This window comes from Passer domesticus, chromosome 3, assembly GCF_036417665.1.
Source record: "Passer domesticus isolate bPasDom1 chromosome 3, bPasDom1.hap1, whole genome shotgun sequence".
In the NCBI taxonomy this organism is placed as follows: Eukaryota; Metazoa; Chordata; class Aves; order Passeriformes; family Passeridae; genus Passer; species Passer domesticus.
In genome coordinates, this window is record NC_087476.1 from 110,281,012 (window position 1) to 110,296,534 (window position 15,523).

Sequence of the window (15,523 nt, forward strand, 5' to 3'; positions counted from 1 at the left end):
GGCTGTTATTTTAGCCAGAGCTTGGCCAGCTGTTTGTGACGCCAGTAACTGAAAGTTTAAGGACAATGACTCATCTTTGCATCCTGTTGGGTTTATGTGTTGCATTACCTCCTTCATGAGAGTGATCATGCTAAGAAATTTGCGTCCTTTCATGGTGAATCCATTCCCTCCCTTCTCTTTCTATCTACTCATATGTTCCTTTGTCCTCCACTTTCTCCAGGCCAAGACCCAGCATCATAAGTCAGGAGAAGACCCTGGAAGGTGCAGGTGGGTACAGGGCATGTTTGTCCTAAAATGACCTTTGGGATCGTGACTCAGAGGTGACACTTGGAAAGCCTGGTTAAAACCCATTCTTTTAAAAATGTCTTTAAATTAGTTTCAATACCTTGATGGTCTCAGTGGATTCTCCCAGAGCCCAGTGACTGGGAGTGTTCTCTGTTGGTGCAGTGAAAATTCCACCAGTGTGAAGTGTTGAGTGGCAGGAGCTGGAGTGGTACCTTGGGATTCTGGAAATGCAACACAAGAAAGAAAACATTTCCTCTCTCCTGCACATGCCTTTTATCTGTCTGCCGCCTTTATAATGTCAGAATTAATAGAGAAAATGAAGGCATTTAGCATGAAATGAGAAATGTTCACACTCCTTCTGCCTGCCCTTGAAGAAGAAAAGCTTTCCTTGGAGCTATTTCTGAGCTGAACCCTTTGAAATCTGAAGGAGATTCATGGACATTGCCTTTTTTTTTTTTGCACTGGGAGGAATAGGGAAACTTCCTATGATGGAAAGTCCTTTTGACTTTTCCAGTGAAGGAGAAGGAGACTTCCAAATGGCTGAAGCCTAGGCAGGGTGTGAGTTTGTCATCCTGTGACAGCACAAGCCCAAAGCCACCTGTGGCAGGTTCCCAATGACAAATCTCTTCCCCGGCTGTCTGTGCCTGTGTCAGTGCTGCAGGCTGAGGCTGGGGGAGGAGATGCCTCCTGCCTTGTCCCTGACCGTGCCTTGCCTGATCCCTGACAAGTGGAATTGTGCCAGACAAAATGCAGTCTCTGGTGCATCTGGGTCAGGCAATGCTTTCAAGTTGAAAGCCTCAATGACACTGTTGTTGTTCCTTTGGCATCTCTGGGTGTGTAATGCTAGGAGAGATGAGACTTGACGGAATTATTCTGCTGATGCAGAAAAAGTGATGAGATCCCCTGGTCCACTTTCTCAGTGTTTGCTGTGCCAAATCCTGGGTATGGCCCCTTTGGAATGACTCCTTAATTGCTGGCATGCAGCTGCAATGCTGAATGCATCAAAGGAGTAGTATTGCTCCCCAAAGGTGTTGCCAATTTTTCAGTATTAATTCTGCACCAGGAATGACCTATCTCATTAATACTTTCCTGTCTCTCCTTTATTACTGACCAGAAGGTTTTACCGAGGGAAAGACATCCAGTTTTATGGGAGGTACTCCTCACTCATGGCTTGGATACCACATGATTTTATCCTTTGTAAAACTATGTAAAGAATTAGTTTTCTTACTTCCAACGGTTCAGTTGGAGAGTATTTCAGAATGACCTGCCCTCCACACTTTCCATTAAGAAAAACGGAATTGTCAGTATTAGCCAAGATCAGAAAAGTTTTGAGACAGGCCATGGTTTGCGTTGGTTTTGGGTGTGTCTGCATGAAAGAAATCAGGGAGAAAAACCCACTGAGCAATGAAGCAGAGCAAAATTGGCAATTTGCAATTGGATGGCCAGTTTATTCTCTGCAGATCCAGACTCCTTGAGTACTGGGGACATGTAACTTGGATTGCAAAGCTTCTTCCAAGATGAGGTGCCATTGTTCATGTGCCAGCACTTCCTTTGTTGTGAAGAGAAATAAAAGCAATGAACCAATAAAACCCAACCCAGAACTAAGTGGGAGTTACTGAAACAAAGGCCATGAACACTAGCTATGGAAAGCAATTACTTCCTAGGTGTAATTGTCAAATTTTGCTGACCACTGTGGGTTGCCAAGAGTTTAGAAGGCAAGGGATTTCACAGTAATGGATGGGCAATGAACAACACATAAGCAAAGTTGTAGAAGCTTTCTCTCCTGGTTTGCCAGCTCCATACAGTTCAGAGGAATTGCAGTGAGGCGAGTTTCATGAAAAATAAAAACAGAGAGATCTTTTGACTAGTAAAAACACCCCTTGGATAACTCACCCATGAGATGGATTGATTGTAAAGGTGGGAGTTGAGTGAACTCACTTCTTCCCTTGTGAGCATGGCTCAGGCTCCCACAGAGGTGAGGTGGGAGCTGGGCCGCTCTGTGTTGGGAGGAAGGGTCTTGTGGCAGCCCAGAGAGGCTGTGCACATTGTCAGGGAAGAGCTGTGGCCTGCATGTGCCCCTGCAATGAGCTGTGCTGCTGGCAGTGCCCCGTGGAGCTGTAGGGCTGCTCAGTTGTGGGGCAGGGAGAGCAGCAGCAGGGTGCATGTGCAGCTGAGGCATTGCTGGAGAGCACAGGGCTCTGGGCTCCCTGCTGTCCCAGGGCAGCCCAGAGGCCAGGCTGTTCCTGTGGCAGCTCTGTGGAAGTGGGGCAGGGTTTCCCCCTGGCCTGCCTCAAGAGGCTGCCAGCAGGAGGATGTTTCCCTGTGAAGCTGTTTAGAAGTTTCCAAGGAATCTGTCCCATGAAATACGGATCTTCAGATGCTTTAGGTTTGGCACTGGTGGTTCTGATACATATTGTGTCTCTGCTCTGCAGGCCTGTCTGGCTACCCTCTTGCCAAGAGAATTTCCCTGGCAAGTCCATCAATGCTCCTTCCCTCCAAGCCGTTGCCTCCCATCCTGAGGAGCTCTCCTTCTGCCAATACAATCAAAATGTGCCATAGAGAGCAGGAGACTGGGAAATCTGGCAGCAGCCTGGATGAGGAGAGGAGAAAAACCCAGGAGCTCACATCAGAGAGAAAAGGAAGTAAGGTAAGGAGACCAAATTAAGTCCAGTGTGGTAAATTTTCAGTTTATGTGCTGTCAGCTGAGCTCTGAGACCTCTTTCTTGACAGGAAGTGACCCTTTCAGTAAACATTGATCAGATCCCGGTTTAGGCTTTTAGGTGGGCCAGAAATGATGGGATAGTAAGGATGGGTGTGCATCTGGCCCTGCTGCCTCCAGCTCCATTCCTGGCCATGGCATGAGGGCCCTGGAGCAAGTTGGGCAGGCAGAGACCTTGCAGAGAGCAGCAGGGCAGGGATCTCTGCTGAACTCCCTAAAAGGCAGTGAGGCTGAGATGATGGATGTGTGGGAGCTGGAGAGCAGCGAGCATCCCGAGAGCTCAGCAGCAGTGTCTGGGCTCCAAGGCTGCTGGGGAAGTGTAGGAGGGAAGGGCAGCAGCAGAAGAAATGAGTAGCTTGACAAGAACAGGTTTGAGCATGCTGCAGAATGGCTTTGTGGGGAATTGGCTGGAGATCAGCACTGGCTGTGAGACACCTTAGGGGCAGGGAGAGAACAGTGGTCTAAACCCACTGCCATGGCATCCAAAAGGCCAGGAGCACCCCAGAATATCTTGATGTCAAACATGTGGATGCTTGTTGGGAATGTAGTCCCATTTCCAGGGAAGTGTGGAGGTGGAGAGAGCTCGGAAATGTGGGACATGATCTCTCCCTGTCCAGTTCCCTTTGCATTCCCCATCCACAGCCAAGCTGCAGCATCAGTTCGACTTTTCCTACCAGGTCCAAGTTCAGAGCATTGACAAATGTCTTGAGACATCAAAGGGGGCAAGGATGGATGTTTGATCTGAGCACTGTGTTCTACTCTTTCCAGACCTCCTTGCTGTATTCCACTGGAGGGGAATTGAAGAAGAGACCATTGAGAAAATCTTTGATCCCCCGTCTACGGAAGGCAGGAATTCCTCCTGTTGGCAGTGCTGCTGGGTCTGTGCCCAAGTCTCCTCAAATGGATTGGCAGGAGTCCCGCGAGATGAGGTAAGCCAGGGTGTCTGCTGCTGCAGTGTGCTGTTCACCTCACTCTTCCCATGTCCTGTGGTAATTTGGCACAGTCAGCTGTCCCATATATTTAGGCAAACATCTGTGTGCATACATCATTTTGCCGGTCTCTGATGATCCAGCACAATGTCAACCCAAGAGCAATGCCCCAAGAGCAGAGGTGGTGGTGGGGAAGAGGAGGAAGGGCTTCAAAGCATCTCAAGATGGGTCCCTTGCTGGGCTTGGCTATTATTTCAACCAGAGCTTGGCCAGCTCGGTGTGATTCCATCAACTGAAAGCTTAAGGACAATGTATCATCTTTGCATCCTGTTGGGTTTATGTGTTGCATTACCTCCTTCATGAGAGTGATCATGCTAAGAAATTTGCGTCCTTTCATGGTGAATCCATTCCCTCCCTTCTCTTTCTAGCTCCTCATATGTTCCTTTGTCCTCCATTTTCTCCAGGCCAAGACCCAGCAGCAGAAGCCAGGAGAAGACCCCGGAAGATGCAGGTAGGTAGAGGGCATATGTGTCCTAAAATGTCCATTAGGATCTTGACTCAGATGTGACATTTATTAAGCTTAGTTAAAACCGATTCATTTAGATTTTGGTTTAAATTAGTTTCAATACCTTGATTGGCTTTGTGGACTCTCCCAGAGCCGAGTGACTGGGAGTGTTCTCTGTTGGTGCAGTGAAAATTCCTCCAGAGTGAAGTGTTGAGTAGCAGTAGCTTGGGGTCCTGGATATGCTGTGCATGAAAAGGAAAAATTCCTCTCCATCCTGCGCATGCCTTTTATCTGTCTGCAGCCTCTGTAATGTCAAAGTGAGAATAGAAAAGAAAGGCATTAAGCATGAAATGAGAAACATTCCCACTCCTCCCATGTGCCCTTGAAAGAGAAAACCTTTCCTTTGGGCAGTTTCCAAGCAGAACTCTTTGAGATTTGAAGGAGATTCATGGATATTGCCTGGTTTTGCCCTGGGAGGAATAGGGAACCCTCATGTGATGATGGTAAATCCTTTTGACTTTTCCAGTGAAGGAGAAGGAGACTTCCAAATGGCTGTGGCCTAGGCAGGGTGTGAGTTTGTCATCCTGTGACAGCACAAGCCCAAAGCAAACTGTGGCAGGTTCCCAATGACAAATCTCTTCCCCGGCTGTCTGTGCCTGTGTCAGTGCTGCAGGCTGAGGCTGGGGGAGGAGATGCCTCCTGCCTTGTCCCTGACCGTGCCTTGCCTGATCCCTGACAAGTGGAATTGTGCCAGACAAAATGCAGTCTCTGGTGCATCTGGGTCAGGCAATGCTTTCAAGTTGAAAGCCTCAATGACACTGTTGTTGTTCCTTTGGCCTCTCTGGGCATGTAATGCTAGGAGAGATGAGACTTGACGGAATAATCTCGCCGATGCAGAAAAAGGGATCACATCCCCTGGTCCATTTTCTCAGGGTTATTTCTGCCAAATGCTGGGTATGGCCCCTTTGGAATGAGTCCTTCATTGCTGGCATGCAGCTGCAATGCTGAATGCAGCAAGGTAGTAGTATTGCTCAATAGGTAGGGGGATATTTTTTCTGGATTAATTCTAGAGTAGAAATGGTTTATGTCATTGAACCTTACCTGTCTCTCTTTTGTTACTGACCAGAGCATTGTGCAGGGTGGAAAGAGCCAGTTTTAAGAGAGGTGTTCCTCTCGTATTGCTTGACTGCCATACGATTTTATCCTCTGTGAAACCATGTAAAAAATTAGTTCTGTTGTTTCGAACAGCTCTGTTGAAGGGCATTTCAAAATGACCTGCCCTCCACACTTTCCATTGAGAAAAATTTGAATTGACAGTATTAGCAAAGATGAGAAATGTGTTATGGCAGATCATGATTATGTTGGTGTTGGGTTTACTGTTGGTTTTGGGTGTCTCTGCATGAAAGAAATCAGGGAAAAAAAGCCATGGAGCAATGAAGCAGAGCAAAAGTAGCAATTTGCAATTGGATGGCCAGTTTATTCCCTGCAGATCCAGACTCCTTGAGTACTGGGGACAGTAACTTGGATTGCAAAGCTTTTTCCAGCATGAGGTGCCATTGTTCATGTGCCAGCACTTCCTTTGTTGTGAAGAGAAATAAAAGCAATGAACCAATAAAACCCAACCCGGAAGTGAGTGGGAGTTACTGAAACAAAGGCCATGAACACTAGCTTTGGAAGGCAACTGCTTCCCAGGTGTAATTGTCAAAGTCTGTTGACCACTGTGGGTTGCCAAGAGTTTAGAAGGCAAGGGATTTCACAGTAATGGATGGGCAATGAACAACACTTAAGCAAATTGTAGAAGCTTTCTCTCATGGTTTGCCAGCTCCATACAGTTCAGAGGAATTGCAGTGAGGCTAGTTTCATGAAAAATAAAAACAGAGAGAGCTGTGCTGCAATGAGCTGTGCTGCAATGAGCTGTGCTGCTGGCAGTGCCCCGTGGAGCTGCAGGGCTGCTCAGCTGTGGGGCAGGGAGAGGAGCAGCAGGGTGCATGTGCAGCTTTGCTGGAGAGCACAGGGCTCTGGGCTCCCTGCTGTCCCAGGTCAGCCCAGAGGCCAGGCTGTTCCTGTGGCAACTCTGTGGAGGTGGGGCAGGTCTTTCCTCTTGTCTTCTTCAAGGTACTGCTGGCAGGAGGATGTTTCCCTGTGCAGCTGTTTAGAAGATTCCAGGAAGTCTGTAATATGAAATATGGAGCTTCAGCTGATTTAGATTTACTTTGTGGACTCTGATACATTTTGTGTCTCCACTTTGCAGATCTGACTGGCTACACCACTGCCATGAGTCTTGCCCAGACACGTCCCTCTTCACTCCTTCCCATCAAGCCCTTGCCTCCCATCCAAGAGAGGCCTTCTTCCATCAAGCCAAGCAAGATGTATGATGGGGAGGAAGAGAAAGGCAAAAGTAGCACTGACAAGAAAGATGTCAGAAGAAGCAAGCAGGCGCTGAGAGCAGAGGGAGAAGGACATAAGGTAAGGAGACCAAGCTAAGTCCTGGATGGTAGATTTTCAGTTTCTGTGCTGTAGGCAGAGCTTGGAGACCTTTTCCTGTGCTGTGAGCCCAGGGAAGCAGCTGAGCCAAGGAAGAGCTCAGCTGGTCACTGCGCTTCAGGCTGTCTTTGCAATGGGTGTGAAGGGCAGACTTCATGTCCTCAGCATGTATCAGTAGCAGGAGAGGTCTTGAATGGTTTCTGGGCTGTGTTGTGGTTCCTCGTCTATCTTATGGCTGAGAAAACACCAACAAGTATTCAGAGCATCTAAAGCTGTGCAATCTGGGATAAGCAATCCTTCTCCATTCAGTAACCTACAGGTATCTATGAAGCACCTCTATGTCTTGGTGGTGTTTTCTGTGAGCTGTGTCTGCTCTGGATGGAAAAAGATGTTTGCTGGAACCTGCAAAGTCAGGTTGTCTCAGGTTGTGAGTTGTACAGGCATGCCCCTGCACAGCATTCTCTGATGCTATTTCTAGAGTTCATCAGCCTCGGGGCAGCTGTGTGCTCTGGCATGGCTTTGTCCAGTGGGATGGGATGGGAGGTGGCCATGGGGGATCTAAACCCATGCCATCCAAAAGGACAATGGAGGCAGTGGCACCCCAGAAGACCTTCAAGTCAAACGTGGATGCCAGCTGGGAATGCAGCCAGACTTGCAGAGGAGTGTGCATGAGGGGGGAGGTGTCAAATACATGACATGGTCTCTCCCTCACCAGTTCCCTTTGTGTTCCCCATCCTGTGCCAATCTGCTCCATCAGTTTGACTTGTTTATTCCTGCCGGGTCTCAGCTGAGGGCATATCTAAATGTTTTGGGGCAGGAATGGGGGCAAGGCTGGATGCTTGATCTGAGCACTGTGTTTTATTTTTTCCAGACCTCCTTGCCTTGTCCCATTGGTAGAGAAATGAAGATGGGGTCATTGGGACTGCCTGTGATTCCCCCAATACGCAAGGCAGGAATTCCCTCTGTTGACACTGCTGCTGGGTCAGCGCACAGGTCTCCCCATGTGGATTTGCAGGAGTTGCAGGAGATGAGGTAAGCCAAGGTGTCTGCTGCTGCACTGTGCTGCTCACCTCACTCTTCCCATGACCTGTGGTAATTTGTCACTGTCAGCTGTCCCATGTATTTAGGCAAACATCTGTGTGCATTCAGCATTTTGCCCAACTATGATGATCCAGCACAATGTCAAAGCCAAGAGCAATGCCCCAAGAGCAGAGGTGGTGGTGGGGAAGAGGAGGCAGGGCTTGAAAGCATCTCAGGATGGGTCCCCTGCTGGGCTTGGCTGTTATTTTAGCCAGAGCTTGGCCAGCTGTTTGTGACGCCAGCAACTGAAAGTTTAAGGACAATGAATCATCTTTGCATCCTGTTGGGTTTATGTGTTGCATTTCCTCCTTCATGAGAGTGATCATGCTAAGAAGTTTGGCTCCTTTCACGGTAAACCCATTCCCTCCCTTCTTTTTCTAGGTACTCATATGTTTCTTTGTCCTCCATTTTCTCCAGGCCAAGACCCAGCATCATAAGTCAGGAGAAGACCCTGGAAGGTGCAGGTGGGTACAGGGCATGTTTGTCCTAAAATGACCTTTGGGATCGTGACTCAGAGGTGACACTTGGAAAGCTTGGTTAAAACCCATTCTTTAGAAAATGTCTTTAAATTAGTTTCAATACCTTGATGGACTCAGTGGACTCTCCCAGAGCCGAGTGACTGGGAGTGTTCTCTGTTGGTGCAGTGAAAATTCCTCCAGTGTGAAGTGTTGAGTGGCAGGAGCTGGAGTGGTACCTTGGGATTCTGGAAATGCAACACAAGAAAGAAAACATTTCCTCTCTCCTGCACATGCCTTTTATCTGTTTGCAGCCTTTATAATTTCAGAATTAGTAGAGAGAAGGAAGGCATTTAGCATGAAATGAGAAATGTTTCCACTCCTTCTGCCTGCCCTTGAAGAAGAAAACTTTTCCTTAGGGCAGTTTCTGATCTGAACCCTTTGAAATTAGAAGGAGATTCATGACTATTGCCTGTTTTTCTACTGGGAGGAATAGGGAAACTTCCTATGATGGAAAGTCTATTTGAATTTTCCAGTGAAGGAGAAGGAGACTTCCAAACAGCTGTGGCCTAGGCAGGGTGTGAGTTTGTCATCCTCTGACAGCACAAGCCCAAAGCCACCTGTGGCAGGTTCCCAATGACAAATCTCTCCTCAGCTGTCTGCGCCTGTGTCAGTGCTGCAGGCTGAGGCTGGGGGAGGAGATGCCTCCTGCCTTGTCCCTGTGCGTGCCTTGCCTGATCCCTGAGAAGTAGAATTGTGTCAGACAAAATGCAGTCTCTGGTGCATCTGGGTCAGGCAATGCTTTCAAGTTGAAAGCCTCTTTGACACTGTTGTTGTTCCTTTGGCATCTCTGGGCGTGTAATGCTAGCAGAGATGAGACTTGGAGAAATAATTCTGCTGATGCAGAAAAAGGGATCAGATCCCCTGGTCTATTTTCTCAGGGTTATTTCTGCCAAATGCTGGGTATGGCCCCTTTGGAATGAGTCCTTCATTGCTGGCATGCAGCTGCAATCCTGAATGCAGCAAGGGAGTAGTATTGCTCCTCAAAGGTGTTGACAATTTTGCAGTATTAATTATGCACCAGGAATGACCTTTCTCATTAATACTTTCCTGTCTCTCCTTTATTACTGACCTGAAGGTTTTCACCGAGGGAAAGAAATCCAGTTTTGTGGGAGGTATTCCTCACTAATGGCTTGGATACCACATGATTTTATCCTTTGTAAAACTATGTAAAGAATTTGTTCCCTTACTTCCAACGGTTCAGTTGGAGAGTATTTCGGAATGACCTGCCCTCCACACTTTCCATTAAGAAAAATTTGAATCGTCCGTATTAGCCAAGATCAGAAAAGTTTTGAGACAGGCCATGGTTTGCGTTGGTTTTGGGTGTGTCTGCATGAAAGAAATCAGGGAGAAAAACCGATGGAGCAATGAAGCACAGCAAAAGTGGCAATTTGGAATTGGATGGCCAGTTTATTCCCTGCAGATCCAGACTCCTTGAGTACTGGGGACATGTGACTTGGTTTGCAAAGCTTCTTCCAAGATGAGGTGCCATTGTTCATGTTCCAGCACTTCCTTTGTTGTGAAGAGAAATAAAAGCAATGAACCAATAAAGCCCAACCCAGAAGTGAGTGGGAGTTACTGAAACAAAGGCCATGAACACTAGCTATGGAAAGCAATTAGTTCCTAGGTGTAATTGTCAAATTCTGTGGACCACTGTGGGTTGCCAAGAGTTTAGAAGGCAAGGGATTTCAAAGTAATGGATGGGCAATGAAGAACACATAAGCAAAGTTGTAGAAGCTTTCTCTCATGGTTTGCCAGCTCCGTACAGTTCAGAGGAATTGCAGTGAGGCGAGTTTCATGAAAAATAAAAGCAGAGAGATCTTGTGACTAGTAAAAACACCCCTTGGATGCCTCACCCATGAGATGGATTGACTGTAAAGGTGGGAGTTCACCAAACTCACTTCTTCCCTTGTGAGCATGGCTCAGGCTCCCACAGAGGTGAGGTGGGAGCTGGGCCGCTCTGTGTTGGGAGGAAGGGTCTTGTGGCAGCCCAGAGAGGCTGTGCACATTGGCAGGGAAGAGCTGTGGCCTGCATGTGGCCCTGCAATGAGCTGTGCTGCTGGCAGTGCCCCGTGGATCTGTAGGGCTGCTCAGCTGTGGGGCAGGGAGAGGAGCAGCAGGATGCATGTGCAGCTGAGGCATTGCTGGAGAGCACAGGGCTCTGGGCTCCCTGCTGTCCCAGGGCAGCCCAGAGGCCAGGCTGTTCCTGTGGCAGCTCTGTGGAAGTGGGGCAGGGTTTTCCCCTGGCCTGCCTCAAGTGGCTGCCAGCAGGAGGATGTTTTCCTGTCCAGCTGTTTAGAAGCTTCCAAGGAATTTATCCCATGAAATAGGGAGCCTCAGATGCTTTAGGTTTGCACTGGGGGCTCTGATACATATTGTGTCTCCACTTTGCAGACCTGATTGGCTACACGCTTGCCAGGAGGTTTTCCCTGTCAAGTCCGGCAATGCTCCTTCCATCTAAGCCTTTGCTTCCCATCCTGAGGAGCTCTCCTTTTGCCATGCCAAGCAAAATGTGCCATGGAGAGCAGGAGACTGGGAAATCTGGCAGCGGCCTTGATGAGGCGAGGAGAAAAACCCAGGAGCTCACATCAGAGGGAAAAGGAAGTAAGGTAAGGAGACCAAGCTATATCCAATGTGGTAAATTTTCAGTTTATGTGCCGTTGGCAGAACTCTGAGACCTCTCTCTTGACAGGAACTTATCCTTTCAGTAAACATTAAACAGATCCCGGTTTAGGCCTTTATCGGGGCCAGAAATGATGGGATAGTAAGGATGGGTGTGCATCTGGCCCTGCTGCCTCCAGCCCCATTCCTGGCCTGGCATGGAGGCCCTGGAGCAAGTTGGGCAGGCAGAGACCTTGCAGAGAGCAGCAGGGCAGGGAGCTCTGCTGAACTCCCTAAAAGGCAGTGAGGCTGAGATGATGGATGTGTGGGAGCTGGAGAGCAGCGAGCATCCCGAGAGCTCAGCAGCAGCATCTGGGCTCCAAGGCTGCTGGGGAAGTGTAGGTGGGAAGGGCAGCAGCAGAAGAAATGAGGAAATGAGGGGCTTGGGAAAAGCCGGTTTGGACATGCTGCAGAATGTCTTTGTGGGGAATTGGCTGGAGATCAGCACTGGCTGTGAGACACCTTAGGGGCAGGGAGAGAACAGTGATCTAAACCCACTGCCATGGCATCCAAAAGGCCAGTGGCACCCCAGAATATCTTGATGTCAAACATGTGGATGCTTGCTGGGAATGTAGTCCCATTTCCAGGGAAGTGAGGAGGTGGAGAGATCTCGGAAATGTGGGACATGATCTCTCCCTGTCCAGTTCCCTTTGCATTCCTCATCCACAGCCAAGCTGCAGCATCAGTTTGACTTTTCCTACCAGGTTGCAGTTCAGAGCATTGATAAAATTCTTGAGACATCAAAGGGATCAAGGATGGATGTTTGATCTGCGCACTGTATTCTACTCTTTCCAGACCTCCTTGCTGTATTCCACGGGCGGGGAAATGAAGAAGAGACCATTGAGAAAATCTTTGATCCCCCGTCTACGGAAGGCAGGAATTCCCCCTGTTGGCAGTGCTGCTGGGTCTGTGCCCAAGTCTCCTCAGATGGATTGGCAGGACTCCAACGAGATGAGGTAAGCCAAGGTGTCTGCTGCTCCAGTGTGCTGTTCACCTCACTCTTCCCATGTCCTGTGGTGATTTGGCACAGTCAGCTGTCCTCTGTGTTTAGGCAAACATCTGTGTGCATTCAGCATTTTGCTGATCTCTGATGATCCAGCACAATGTCAACCCAAGAGCAATGCCCCAAGAGCAGAGGTGGTGGTGGGGAAGAGGAGGCAGGGCTTGAAAGCATCTCAGGATAGGTCCCCTGCTGGGCTTGGCTATTATTTCAACCAGAGCTTGGCCATCTCTGTGTGATTCCATCAACTAAAAGCTTAAGGACAATTAGCCATCTTTGCATCCTGTTTGGTTTATGTGTTGCATTTCCTCCTTCATGAGAGTGACCATGCTAAGAAGTTTGCCTCGTTTCATGGTAAACCCATTGCCTCCCTTCTCTTTCTAGCTCCTCATATGTTCCTTTGTCCTCCATTTTCTCCAGGCCAAGACCCAGCATCAGAAGCCAGGAGAAGACCCCGGAAGATGCAGGTGGGTACAGGCAATGTTTGTCCTAAAATGACCATTGGGATCTTGACTCCGAGGTGACACTTGGAAAGCTTGCTTAAAACCCATTCTTTTAAAAATGTCTTTAAATTAGTTTCAATAACTTGATGGCCTATGTGGATTCTCCCAGAGTCGAGTAACTGGGAACATTCTCTGTTGGTGCAGTGAAAATTCCTCCAGTGTGAAGTGTTGAGTGGCAGGAGCTGGAGTGATACCTCAGGATTCAAAAAGTGCAGTGCAAAAAAGAAAATATTCCTCTCCATTCTGCACATGCCTTTTATCTTCCTATAGCCTTTCTTGTCTGAAAATTAGAGCGGAAAAAGAAGGCATTTGGCATGAAATGAGAAATATTCCCACTACTTCCTCCGGCTTTTGAAGGAGAAAACCTTTCAGTGGGGTAGTTTCTCAGCTGTACTCTTGGACTTTTTAAGGAGATTCATGGATATTGCCTGGTTTTGCACTGGGAAGAATAGGGAAGCCTCCTATGATGGAAAGTCTATTTGAATTTTCCAGTGAAGGAGAAGGAGTCTTCCAAACAGCTGCGGCCTAGGCAGGGTGTGAGTTTGTCATCCTCTGACAGCACAAGCCCAAAGCCACCTGTGGCAGGTTCCCAATGACAAATCTCTTCCCCGTCAGTCTGTGCCTGTGTCAGTGCTGCAGGCTGAGGCTGGGGGAGGAGATGCCTCCTGCCTTGTCCCTGACCGTGCCTTGCCTGATCCCTGACAAGTGGAATTGTTCCAGACAAAATGCAGTCTCTGGTGCATCTGGGTCAGGCAATGCTTTCAAGTTGAAAGCCTCAATGACACTGTTGTTGTTCCTTTGGCATCTCTGGGTGTGTAATGCTAGGAGAGATGAGACTTGAAGGAATAATCGTACTGATGCAGAAAAAGGGATCAGATCCCCTGGTCCATTTTGTCAGGGTTTGTTCTGCCAAATGCTGGGTATGGTACCCTTGGAACAAGTCCTGAATTGTTGATAGCAGCTGGAATGCTCAATGCAGCTAGAGTGTGGTATTTCTCAATAAGTAAATGACATTTTTTCTGAATTAATTCTGGACTAGAAATGACTTCTGTCATTCATCCTTTCTGGCCTTACTTTTATTACTGTCCGAAGCATTCTGCAGGGTGAAAGAGTCCAGTTTTAAGACAGGTATCCCTCTCATAGTGCTTGGCTGCCACATGATTTTATCCTCTTTGAAACCATGTAAAAAATAGATCTCCTAGTTCTACCAGCTCTGTTGGGAGTGTTTCAGAATGACCAGCCACCAGCTATTTCCATTAAGGACATTATGTATTGTCAGTATCAGCCAAGATCAGAATTGTTTTGAGATAGGTCATGTTTATTTGGGTTGGGATGTCTCTGCTGGAAAGAAAGCAGAGAATAAACCCCTGGAAGAAGGAAGTAGAGAAAAAGTAGAACTTTTGGATGAGCACTTGTTCCCTACAAATACAGGCTCGCAGAATACTGGGCACATCTAATGAGGAAAGCAAAGCTTCTTTTGCGTCTAACACCTGGTGGCATTGTTGGTGTCCCAGCACTTCCTTTGTTGTAAAGAGTAATATAAAAAATCCCCAAAACTGCAAAACCTGACCTAGAATTGAGTGGGAAATCCAGAAACAAAGGCCTTGAAGGGCAGACAAGAATCTCTTACCAAGAGCAATCTCCATCTCCGCCCTTCTCTATCAGACGGAGAGGCTCTCCAGCATGCCGGGGCTGAGGCCTTTGTCATGCAGCAGGTTTCAGTCTGCTGCCAACAGAGTGATGTCATGTGTAGTGCCAGTAGCCCATCCCTTAGTACAGGGTCTAGGCATTGTACCTTGCAGCTCTCAGTCCCAGTCTCTGTGTTTTATGAGAGCTCTGCAATCCGGAACCCGTCTTGTCTGTTGCCCAGCATGGCATTTTTGGGGGCTTGAACTGTGCCAGAGATTTACAGGAATCTTTGCTTCCATTCCCAGGCCTCCCACTGAGCCAGGCCAAGGAGACAGATGATCCCAGCAGTCCTGGTCTTAGGAGTGACAAAGAGCTGAGGGACAGCTTTGGAAAGGTAAGGGATAAGGACAGGGATGAGCAGACTTCCTTTCCAGTGGCTGTTTAGTGCTTGGCCCAAAATGTCAATGATGAAAATCATAATCTTCCACTCCTTGGAGGATGGGGATTCTCTTGGGAATATATTTGACAACTACAGGGCAATTGCTTGGCCATTTCCAGTGGTGCCAAGTGACTGGTTTGGAGATGGTGCCACATGATCACGCCAGAAGCATTCTATATGTGCAAAGGCTGTTTTAGAGAAGTTCTGAATGGCAGAGCATGCTAGACATCAGTGAATGTGGGAAAAGTGCATCCTTGGAAGCAGAGAAGCAAAGATTGTAATGTTGAGTGTAAGCAAGGCTGCAAACTAAAATGGGAGAGTTTGCTTTTTCCTGGTTCCCTTTGTGGCTGTATCTCAGAGCCCTGTCATTCTCAAGTTTTCTGCTCATTAACATCAGCGTTTGTACAACTTGTTTTCACAAGACTCCTCCTTTTGGTCTGCTGGCCTCAGAGACCAAGTCCTTCAGAGCTGAGTCCTTCAGAAGCCAGCAAGTGAGAAACAGCTGCAATTCCTGGCCATGAGTGTTAAGTAACAGCTCATTCCCCCTCCTTGCTGGGCATTGCACATGGTTTTCATTCTTCTGCCATGGCCTGTAGGAACTGCACTGCCTGCTCCCTGTCATGTGAGCTCTTCGTCTGTCTTGGAGCACTTGTATGACTTTCATGCTTCAAGCAGGGCTTCCTGTCCTAGGTTGCAGTTGCAGCAGTGTAAGGTTGTGGCAGTGAAGTGTTCCACCTCACTGTGTGTAATTGCCAAGGTGAGGACGGGAGACAT

General features: G+C 48.0%; 1 protein-coding gene across 5 annotated transcripts in view; it reads left to right on the forward strand.

The window, feature by feature from the left end:
* TOGARAM2 (TOG array regulator of axonemal microtubules 2) overlaps positions 1 to 15,523 on the forward strand; it is a 49,250-nt gene that overhangs the window by 19,374 nt on the left and 14,353 nt on the right. For 4 of the 5 annotated variants that reach the window (XM_064415097.1, XM_064415100.1, XM_064415099.1 and 1 more), the window contains 11 exons: positions 221 to 267; positions 2,718 to 2,932; positions 3,773 to 3,933; positions 4,362 to 4,444; positions 6,690 to 6,904; positions 7,794 to 7,954; positions 8,420 to 8,466; positions 10,912 to 11,126; positions 11,974 to 12,134; positions 12,599 to 12,645; positions 14,616 to 14,704. In XM_064415097.1, coding sequence (XP_064271167.1) covers positions 221 to 267; positions 2,718 to 2,932; positions 3,773 to 3,933; positions 4,362 to 4,444; positions 6,690 to 6,904; positions 7,794 to 7,954; positions 8,420 to 8,466; positions 10,912 to 11,126; positions 11,974 to 12,134; positions 12,599 to 12,645; positions 14,616 to 14,704 — 1,441 coding nt within the window. The remainder of the gene's footprint in view (positions 1 to 220; positions 268 to 2,717; positions 2,933 to 3,772; positions 3,934 to 4,361; positions 4,445 to 6,689; positions 6,905 to 7,793; positions 7,955 to 8,419; positions 8,467 to 10,911; positions 11,127 to 11,973; positions 12,135 to 12,598; positions 12,646 to 14,615; positions 14,705 to 15,523) is intronic. The other variant, XM_064415098.1, reaches the window with a different exon arrangement.